This window comes from Zootoca vivipara, chromosome 4 (assembly GCF_965207765.1).
Source record: "Zootoca vivipara chromosome 4, rZooViv2.hap1.1, whole genome shotgun sequence".
Lineage (NCBI taxonomy): Eukaryota > Metazoa > Chordata > Lepidosauria > Squamata > Lacertidae > Zootoca > Zootoca vivipara.
Genome location: NC_142587.1, coordinates 81,124,403 through 81,135,626, shown reverse-complemented (window position 1 = coordinate 81,135,626; position 11,224 = coordinate 81,124,403). Strand labels below are relative to the sequence as shown.

Sequence of the window (11,224 nt, the reverse complement as noted above, 5' to 3'; positions counted from 1 at the left end):
CTTGTAATGTCCTCTTTTGGGGGGATTATCTCCCCCAAAACACTCAACAACTTTTTGCTTCCCAACAAAAATCCTGGATATGCCCATGGGGGTGGGGTTTACCCTTGTTCACACTGCTGGGCAAGGCCGTGAGCCTATTCCCCAGCAGAATGAGGGGAACACCCCAAACTCAGCCAGCCTGGCTTTCCACATGTTGCAGCCAGCCCTCCCTGCCCTTGAGAGCGCCCCTAGCTCCACCGAACATAGGAGCATAGTGAGAAAGGCAGAAGTGAGGCAGGTCTGCTTGAATGAACTCCTACAGGATTGCCTAATGCTCTTTGCCTTTGTTCAGGTGAAGGCATCCATAGGAAATAACCACAGGGATCATCTGTCTAAGCCACTGCCTCCAGGCAGGAAAGTGGAGCTCAGCATCTTGACAGATGACTTTCTGTAGCCACTCCTTGCGAGTTTCCGGTTATGGAGATTTCCTTTGAAAGAGCCTGCTATTTTCATAGGGACAGCAGAACACAGGAGAGATTGAGAGGTGGGATTAAGGAGAGAGAACCTGCTCCGACTTCCTGGTTTTCTGTGAAAATGAAATGGACCATATGGGACCTGGAGCCTGCAGGTTGTTTCTCCCTCTAATCCAAAACATGTTTAAAGCAATTGAGTGGAAGAACAGGAATTCTCCGGTGAGAAGAAGCCGGCTGGGCTGTTTCAGAAGACTCGAGGCATTTTCACAAGCGATGCTTCTGAATGGCCTTTGGAGGCCATTTCTGCAGCTGACATTTCAATTCTCTTTTTCTGCTGCATTTGTAATTCAGATGAAATGTATGCACTGGGCAGAATCTGTGCATTTGATTACAGCTACCTTCCATTTTCTGTCCTGCCTCATTGGTTTTTTATTATCTATTACATTTCTTTATCCTTCACAATGATATTCACAAACAGTGCAACCTGATCCTATCTGTGTTTATTCAAATGTAAGCCCCCTTCCTTCCAAGTGTGCTTCACACAGTTTTGTGTGTATGATTGTGTCACTTGCAAAAACATCACTTGTGAACATGCAAAACAAAGAGCCTGAGAGATACATATACAATTATTAGATGTACATACTCTAGTTTTTGTAGCCTTTTCATTTGGTTTACAAACCCATGGGGAAATGCAACCAATCCATTTTATTAATTAACATCATGAAAAGTACTGTACCTGTCATAAGGTGCTTCTATTGGAGGGGTGTGCGTGCGTAATTCTTCAAGATATTGCAAATGGGTAAATGGCAACAGTTTACTGTTTCCCCCAGAAAGGGTAAACCTGGATTAAATGGAGTAAAAATATGGGCTGGCGTTTTGATGATCATGTCATGTGACTGCAGCCTCTCCACCCACCCAAACTGCATGTATGAGGAGGACCAACCCACATAAACTCCTGTCTGGAAGCACCAATGGATAGCTTAACTGGAAAACTTGGACCCATGGGTGTAGCCAGGATTTATTTTAGGGGGGCAGGCTTCATGTGGGGGGCGGTGGCAGAACCAAGTTATCTGTGACGCAAATGGTTAGTTAAATATTTTTCTTTATTTACTTGATTGGGGGGCGGGGGGCGGGGCAGCTGCATGGCCATGCCCATGCAGTTGGACCTGCTGAATTTTGCAGTGGCCATGAAGGCCGAAGGCTCTTTCAGCTGCAGTTCTGCTGCACAATGATGAAGTCACTCTCAGTGGGAAACATGCTGAAAGTCCAACTATTTCCAGAAGGAAAGAGTGGCGTCTAATCCAGTGCATCAAAAAGTGTTGTATCTTGTGGCTCCTTAGAGATTCACATTTATTCTGCAGAAGTGCTCAAAGTTATTTTAAAAGGCTCTGGGTATCCAGAGGTAGGTGGTGTTTTTGGGTGAAAGTGCCCCTTGCTTCTTGTTGTTGTTTAGTCGTTTAGTCGTGTCCGACTCTTCATGACCCCATGGACCAGAGAATGCCAGGCACTCCTGTCTTCCACTGCCCCCCGAAGTTTGGTCAGACTCATGTTGGTAGCTTCGAGAACACTGTCCAACCATCTCATCCTCTGTCGTCCCCTTCTCCTAGTGACCTCCATCTTTCCCAACATCAGGGTCTTTTCCAGGCAGGGAGTCTTCTCTTCTCATGAGGTGGCCAAAGTATTGGAGCCTCAGCTTCACGATCTGTCCTTCCAGTGAGCACTCAGGGCTGATTTCCTTAAGAATGGATAGGTTTGATCTTCTTGCAGTCCATGGGACTCTCAAGAGTCTCCTCCAGCACCATAATTCAAAAGCATCAATTCTTCAGCCATCAGCCTTCTTCTTCAGCGATCAGCCTACCCCTTACTATCAGACTATGCAGTGTATGACATCTATGTGTTGTGATGTGATGTCGCTGTCACAGCGAGATCAAATGCAAGATAAACTACCAATCTTCCCCGCACCATGACTCAAGGGTGTTTTTTTCTTTTTTTGGGGGGGGGGAATGCCAATACATATTGCGAAGGACACAAGGGACCCTGGGTACATCTCTGTGGGTATCAAGGCTGCCTGTTAGACCCTGTTAGACATGTAGACCCTGCAACCCAACCGTGGCATTCTGCATATGCTCAAAGGTGCTGGTGTCATTGTTATCCCCTAGCTGGAAAAAAGGTGCTGAGTCTGAGCACGGATAAATCCCAGGTTTGAAGTTATTATTCACATTGCCATTTGAACCAGGCATCTATAGATCATCCCACACTTCTTTAACTCACTGGAGCTTGGCCTGTGGTAATAATTTGCATAACACCACTCACTGGGTGTTTTTGTTTTGTTTTGTTTTGAGGCAGCAGCGCAGTACTTGAGAAGGTCGTGGGTTCATCCCCAACATCTCCAGAAGGGGCTGGGAGGAGTCTCTCTTAAACCCCGCAGAATGAGCGCAGACCACAGGGAGCTACTATGATCTGGTGGCCGAACTCAGTACAGTATAAAATAGCTCCCGTCTATCCAGGGTGGGCTTGCGGCGCCCCTATGACGAGGAGCCATTTCCCGACGGCAGCTTCAACGGGCGTGGCGACCGGAAAAACCATTCCCAGCGGAGCGGAGCACGTGGCGGCGCCTCCAGGGCGCCTCGCCACGTGCGGCGGGGCGGGACTCGTCCCCTCGCGGCTCCTCCCCGCCTCACTTCCTCGCTCCCTACCAAGGGCCCGGGGCTGCTGCATGCTGCAGGAGAAGCGGGAGACCGCGGGGCGGTATCTGGTTCCCTAGTACGGTATCCTATAGACGCATTTCAGTGGCGCGCCCGGTTAGCAAGTGAGCGCTCCTGCAGAGCAGTCAGGCACACACATAGCAGCCCCCTTGGCCAGAAGGGAGCCCCGCTGAATTCGGCGGAACTTGTACCCTTGTAAACGTGCGCAGGATCGCAGCCCGTTTTATCTCCCAGAGTCCCAGGAGTTTGCTCCGCGCGCCGCGCGCTTTTGCCTCCCCCCCCCCATCCTAAGGCGCTTCTACTGCCCACCCCCGCTTACTGTGCACGGAGAGCCTTACTTACTCCCAGGTAAACGTGCCATGCCCAACCTTCACTTGGGAGTAGGAAACGCGCACATAAAGCGTGCACACCTACGAGTGTATAAGCCCAGGCTGCGCAGTAGGCTCGCCGCGCGGGGGACCGACTTGCAAACGAAATCGGCACAGAACCGGGCTGGCTGGAGAGGTTTTCCTCGCTCGCTCTTCCCCTCCTCTCCGGATGGACGCCTCGCGCTAGTGGATGACCCAGCACCTAAGCTCGGGATCCCCGCCTTAAAAAAAACAAAACAAAACACGCTTTGACCCAGCGCCGCGCGCGCTGCACCCCCCCCCATCTCCTTCCCCACCCCCGGTTTTAATCCCTGCGCCCAGGAGCCCCTGGATCCGCGCGCGGATGAGAAGTTCTCCGCCGCTTTCAAGCTGCAACGCCGCCGAGCCTGGCGTGCCGCAGACCAGCAAAAAGCCCGAGCGAGGGAGCGACTGGCTGGCTGGGCTTTCGCACGAGGCGCTTCGGTGGCATCGAGCTGGCTGGGATGGAAAGGGAGCGCCGCCGCTCTAATGCAGCAGGTAGAGTTGCGCGCTAGGACCTGGGCGGAATCCTTGGCCGCCCGCAAACTGGACTACCTTAAACCCAGCCCAATGCCTCTTCCTGCGCCACTTTTCCCTGCGCGCTTGGATGGAAGAGGCACAGTCGAGAGCCGCAGCTCGGCACTGGAGGACGGCGGCAGCGGCAGCGGCGGCGCGGCACCGGGAGCCCTGCGGAAGCGGCACCTGTTCCCAGGCGAGGCAGCCGAGAGATAGCAGCCGTGGGACGCGGCTGCTCCCTGCCTTGTTCGGCGCGGATCGCCAGCCCGGCTGAGCCCAGAGAGGCACCCGCGGTGCCTCCTCCGGAGAATTCGGGATAATAGGATCTGGACGGCAAAAGTTTTCTTTTAATTGGATTTTTATTATTATTATAACCCCCCCTCTTTCCGGCGGTGGAGAGGGGGATTCGTCTCAGCCAGCCAACGTGAGATTTCCCACCCACCCTGCTCTTCTTTTTCGTCTTCTCCCGCTCTTCTCCTTGCAGGATTCCATGCTGATGTATGCAGCCAGTTATAGAGTAAAAACAGCGCATGCCTTCCTGGAGTCAGAATCCATAAAAAATCCTGGCGTCGCCCGGGCATCTTAAATATATCTGCCTATATAGCAATAATCGGTGCGTGCAGCTCCCATTAAAAAAAGCCTCAGGCGCCGAAGTTGCTATGGTCGTCCTGCTCCTAAGCCCCATGGAGAAACTACGGATTTTTAGCCTCATTACGGTCGGGTGGGCAGAAGACCCCACCGCTTGCTAAGAGCTGGAGGAATATAGATGATCCCTCGCCCTGGACCCCTCCAGACCCGTCTGATGTGTTTATAAATATGTCCGTGTGCGGCGCTTTCTTAAGACTAACAGCGGCTTGACCTTGAACCTGGGACAAGTCGAAGCAGCAGATCACTTTCAAAAAATATATATCCTACTTATTATTATTGATGGATTAAAGCAAAGGACATTCTTTCTTCCCCTCCATGTAACTACAAGTGGGAGGGGAGAGTGGAGTGGAAACACGTCCTCCCCCCCACCCACCCAAAAAAAGGGGGGGAAGAAAAAGATCTCTACCTTGGGTTTTTGGGCACCAGCACTACAGTTTTGCTTCAAAAACGAGCTCGCCTTCCTCCCCCCTTCCTCCTCCTCCTCCCTCCCCCTCGCTCCTGATGGCTCCCTTAGGTGAAGTTGGGAACTATTTCGGCGTCCAGGATGCGGTACCCTTTGGGAACGTCCCCGTCTTGCCGGCTGATAGCCCCGTGTTGTTAAGCGACCACCTGGGCCAGGCGGAAGCGGGTGGGCTACCCCGGGGCCCTGCGGTGACGGACCTGGATCACTTAAAAGGGATCCTGAGGCGGAGGCAGCTCTACTGCAGGACTGGATTTCATTTAGAGATTTTCCCCAATGGTACGATCCAAGGAACCAGGCAAGACCACAGCAGATTTGGTAGGTATGGGCGATTTAACCTTCTGGTGGCCGTGGGGCTGACAATGACAGAAGTTGGGTCTTAAAAAAAACAACACACAACAAAATAAAATAATAATATTATTATTTTGGTTGGGAGGAAATGGGATGAAGAGTCGATGCTGAGGATTATTGTTGTTGTTGAAACAGCTCGGAAGAGGAAATGCCTCCGGGATTTGCAGATGGCATGCAAACGGGACTCCTCTGCAAGCGTCCAAGTAAGAGTTTTTTCACCAAAGAGCCACAAGTCTAGGGAATAATAATAATAATAATAATAATAAAATAAAAAATATTTTTAAAAGAATTGCCGCTCCTCTAGGTTTGTGGCCAAGGGGCCATAGAGGTGAGCATAAGGTGTCCTGTTATAAATAAGGTTTATAAAGCCCGTTCTCCTGATGAGTCAGGAATGTGCTTCCCATTTCAAACCCAGCCGCCTTTTTTCTTAATAGGGAAGGATCGCGGCTTCCTAGGGCGAATGAAGTGCCACCGCAAGACCCTTAATACCTGCCTCCGTAGATAGGTCTGGATTGCCGCCCACCCCCCAGGATTCCGCCCCTTTATCCTTCCCCCATCAGTGAAGGATCCCCCTACTACAGTGAGCGGCTCTTGCCGAGAAAGCTCTCTGCGAATAGCCACCGCTGCTGTGGGTGCCTGCATCATAAGCCCAGGTCTCTTGGTCATTAAAGAAGGCATTCCCTCGCCTCTGTCCATCTGCTGTGCGTCCACATGCTTGAGCGCAGGTATCCAATGGGAGCTCCACGCCTGCAGACGCAGACTTCCTTTCAGAGTTATTGGGGGGGGGGAGGTGGGAGGTGTGTGTTAGAATCGCAGAACCGTAGATTTGGAAGGGACCCTGGGGTCATCTAGTCCAACCCCCTGCAATGTAGGAATATTTTGCCCAACGTGGGTCTCGAACCCACGACCCTGAGATTTCAGAGTCTCGTGCTCTGCCGGTTTCATTCCCAAGGGCTCCTTTTTGTGACTCAGCAGTATAGAGGGGCGTCGGATGACTTCACGTGGTACTTCCGATGCTGTGGCCACACGCAAGTGGGCCTTCTCCTGCGTTCTCAAGAGTCACCGTAGCTCCAAAATGCCACTGAGTTCTTACAACGGGCTGGCGCTGGCCTGATTTTTTTATTTTTAATCTGGAATTCTTTGAAGGGGGTTTGGGTGGTAAAATAATGCCACTTTGGGGGGGTAAGGCCGGCTCCAGCGGCTGTTGGAAGGAGTTAACTTGTGAGTGAATCCACCTGACAGCACTTAAAACCAGGTCGTAAAAACAAAGCAAAAAAAAAAGTCCTGTGGTGCTTCTCCCACCCCCCCCATGCTTTAATGCCAGATGTTGAACAAGCTCTAAACTGTGTTCCTTTTATTGCTTTCGAGAGCTGGGGAGATAATGCCGGTGCTTGCGAGGAAGGGATGCGCTTCAAAGGGGTCATTGGAGATTCGAACCGGTCGTTACATGCAAAGTCATCCGGTTTCACCCTTCGTTCGCCAGAGGCTAAAGGGGTCCTAAGCGGGTGCTAGCTAGTCCTACTCAGGTTGGAATGAATGGCCCTCATGTGCATGAAGTTCAATAGGTCTACTCTCGGTAGGGCTAGTATTGCCTGCAGCCCTGAAACAGCATATCTCCAAACCCCCCCCCCCTCGGGTTCTCTGCGTTGCAACATTTGCAGCACACGTTCCCTTTTCAGGCCTCGGCGCCGTTTCTTTTAGGATCACATGCACCTGAAAATAAGAATAGTTCTTGAATGCAGTTGAAGGGAAAGGAGGGCGAAAGTCTGCGGAGAATCCCAGCGCTAGGCATGTAAACTTGAGAGGGTTGCGGGCATCTACTCGGCAGCTCTCAAATGGAGAAAGAAAGTTGAGGGATTATGCAGAAGTTGGCTTTGCGCTTACTGTATATAGATAGATATACGTCTATGCAGACACACGCCCCTTTTGCTCTGGGGGGGGGGGGTTCTGCACGCCAGCAGCAATGGCGAGATCTGGTGCAGGGATGTGCATGCGCGCTCAAGGACGTGGCTGCAGTCTTTACGGTACATTGGCTGGTGCGAGATCAAAAGCAGGAAGCTCTGGTGCGTTAAGAGGCGAGATTTGCACGCTGTGCTGGAGCCCAGCGGCAGCCCTCGGGCTCACGCCGCTAGCAGGTGTACGGCGGCCGAGCTGGCGCTCCTGCTACCGCGCGCATTGGCCTTGGCAGCAGCAGGAGGGCACTGCAGGGTCCTACACCCCGCCGCTTCCTCTCCTCCCAGCCGCTCGCCTGAGCTGGGCCATCGCACCAGCTGCTGCTGCTGCTGCTTTGCAGAGCTGCAGAAGACCCGCGTTAGGGGGAGGCGGCTCATTTCACATGCGAAAAGGTGGATTTCCCGATACAGTGCGCAGAGAAGAGATGCAGTGCAATAACAGCTATGTCATTGTAGTTAAGATTCCTTAAGATTCTTGTTATCTGTTGGAAGATTATTGCTCTTCAAATAAAGGTGATTCTAAATAAATAAAATAATACCACAGGCAGCTACTGATTTAAGGGATGGAGAATGGAGGGATCATTGTCTAGGTCTGCTATCAGCAACCTTGCAAGTATTTCGGACTACAATTCTCACCAGCCTCAGCTCTCATCAGCCCCCAGTTGGTAGTACAAAATACCTGGAGGGCACCAGGTTGGCAAAGGCTGGTCTAGGGTGGCCAAGTGCAAAAAAGGACAGAGCGCCTGTACTTGTTAATAGTTTGTGGGTTTATTATTATTATTAATAAAGGTGTTTTGGTAGGGTGCAGCTCATTGTGCAGGGATGGTGAAATGGCTCCTGCTTCACCTGTGCAACAGAAGTTTGGGGGAATTTGTCCTCAATTGTGTCTGGCTGCCCCATATAGAACTGTTCTGCCACTTACAGTACTTGGAAAGGTTATGTGTAGTGGACAACTTGAAAACCTCTGTGATCTCATGGCGCTTAATGTGGTGGGATCCCTACACCAACTGTTCAGCTGCAGCTCTCCCTGCGAGGTGATGACCTTTGGATCTAGGACTGAATGGAAAGGAGAGGCAAGCTAGTTTAGATTTTGTGAGAATTTTATTCTGTAGCTAAAGTTGCAAACCTACCGTACGTGCCCTGTACTCGGGCACTGATTTTGCTGGGAGCTGACTTCTGGGTAACTCTACATAGGCTCAAGCTGCAGGGCCCCACAACAGGCTTTTATGTCAAGCTGTTCCAAGGGACTCTTGGTTTCAGGCATGCACTATTCCGTTAACAGAATGCTGAATGCAGTGTCAATAAAAACTTCTCCTACTTACATCCATAGGGACATCAAGAGGTCAGGCCACACAGTCATGGACAATAAGGCTATGAACGGCCACTAGCCATGATGGCTGTGTTCTGTCTCCACTGCAAGGCAGTTTGCCCCTGTATACCAGTTCAGCAGAAGGAGGGAGAGTGCTGCAGCCACTGCTTGTGGGTTTTATGTAGGCATCTACTGGCCACTGTGAAAGCAGGATGCTAGACAAAGTTTGCAATTGGCGTGATCCAGGAGTATTCCTAGGTTTTTAAGCTACAACATTTCCCAGTATGTCACATGCAGAAAGCAAATAGCCCCAAATGGATCAAACAACCCAGCCAGATCCATATTCCATGAAATAAATTAGCCTTTGGAATCTTCTGAACAGGTTTCATTGCAGACCTTGAGAAACCAAGGTCAGAAAAGACTTTTCCACAATAAGCTTGGCCCAACCCATTCAAGGATTGAACACCTTGGGCCCTTGTACTATTCTGGAACCATTTCAGCTGGTTTAAGTTCTGTACAGAATGCAAAATTAACGCAGCGCCTGCTCAGGTAAGGCTTACAGTATATATAAAAGGTTGAGAGAGCGCTCCAAAAAGGATTGGCTTTTTATGATGGTAGTGGGTTAATTGGGAGCAGGCAGGGCAGAAAGGTGACCCTAAAATATGCTTCAGCCTACCCGATCCTAAAAATATTTACTTGACATCAGTCCAAGTCTAGTACATTTCAGTGTACTTCCTATTGGATTACTTTTTAATCTTGAGAAGTAATTCCTGCTTGTATCTTGACATCAACATAAGATGGTAAAACTCTAAAGTAATTCTGTTCTAGTTTGCCCTAGAGAATGCTGGGAATTACAGTTATGTTGTGTGCCAAGAGATGTATGGGCACATCTTAGCTCCCTCACCATTGCAGCATCCCTACAATTCCCAGGGTTGTTTATTATTATTATTATTATTATTATTATTATTGTTGTTGTTGTTGTTGTTGTTGTTATTATTATTATTCAAGTTGTCAGTTATTTTTAAACCAAACTTCATAATGCATGTGTCCATGTGTCCTTGCATTGCTATGCATTTCCAGAACCAGCCCCGGGACTTGTATTTTTGGAGTTGCCCAAAGGCCCCAGTGCATTTCCGCAACTCAAGGCTACTCAGAAAGTAAGCTCCATTCAGTTAAAAGCCACTGACTCCCAAGCGAGCAGCTGCAGGATTGCAACCCTCGTTTCCAATCCGAATTTAGCTGGGTAGCTTTTGGTTCCAGAATAAGAGGAGGCTCCTCCATGCATTTTGAGTATTTGTGGGTGGGCGGGGTTTTAAAAGTCATGTTCGGAAATAGGACCCAGGGACCCAGTTTCCTGTGTTTGCTATGCACCCCGCCCCCCTTCTCAGAAGAAACCTTAGACGGGAAGCCTATTTTAGACACGTGCCAGGGACATGTCATAAATCAAGCTGCACCGGCTCAGGGACCCACTTTTACCGTTTTAGCGTCTTCCTTTAAATGCAAGCTCTTTTACGAGATCCAGTGTGGAACGCGATCCCCGCGGGATCAAAGCGGATGCTATCTCTCGGGGGAATGTCGGAATTTATTGGTTTTTTTTTCCCTTCCCGTGTGCCTTTGGTGTAGGTAGGACATTGACGGTGCAATACTGGTAAACCTAAAGAATTTTGTACCGGGGATGGGGGAAGGTAGCGTGCTTCTTGCGTCAGCACAACCACTGCATGAGAGAGAAAAATCCCACCCTGAGAGGAGAGAGAGAGCTCTGTTAAGGAGTGATCCTAGTTAACCCTCGTCCGGGCTCCGGCCAGATCAGCTCCCAGCAGAGAAGCAACCGGCAGCACCGGACGATCGCGCCTCCGCCCTCTGGCTGGGTGGTTTCACACGCACTCGGTCCGCTCAGCAGCAGCAGCAGCGTTAGTTTTTTTGCCCAGGGGAAGCGTGGGCGGGGCTTTCGCACGTGCTTACGCGCGTCACGGACCCTCGATAAACGATAGCTTTGCCATTTTTTAAAAAGGAACGGTGCATAGATCCTCGGCGGAGCGCAAGCGTCTCCGCTCCCCAGGTGTCGTCACGCGCCGGCAGCTGCGTGTCCTCGAGCGACATGCTGCTGCAGAGGGGTCCTTGCAGCGCCCGCTTGCAGTGCACCTGGCGAGTCTCGGGGCTGCAATCCGGAGACACGCTGAGCTGCGGAGCAAGCCCTGCTTTCTAGTTCATTTAGATATATATATATCTATTGCATAGGATCCGGCTGCTGCAGCGGCGTACTCCTCCCCACCCCCCGGCCCCTCCGCTCTACTTCCCCGGGCTGGGCGCCGCTGCCGTAGAAAATCCTGTGTTCTGCTGCTGCAGAGAATGACTCGGATAAGCAAGAGGAGCGGGACCTGCAGTACTAAAGCAGCTTATTCGGGCGCATCCTGCAGAGAAAGGAGAGCGACCCCCTTCCTTTGT

At 50.8% G+C, this 11,224-nt stretch overlaps 1 protein-coding gene across 1 annotated transcript in view; it reads left to right on the top strand.

The window, feature by feature from the left end:
* Positions 1 to 3,656: 3,656 nt before the first annotated feature.
* The window catches only part of FGF9 (fibroblast growth factor 9), a 52,197-nt gene continuing 44,629 nt past the window's right edge, over positions 3,657 to 11,224 (top strand). The window contains exon 1 of the mRNA XM_088668282.1: positions 3,657 to 5,485. Coding sequence (XP_088524408.1) covers positions 5,209 to 5,485 — 277 coding nt within the window. The 5' untranslated portion in view covers positions 3,657 to 5,208. The remainder of the gene's footprint in view (positions 5,486 to 11,224) is intronic.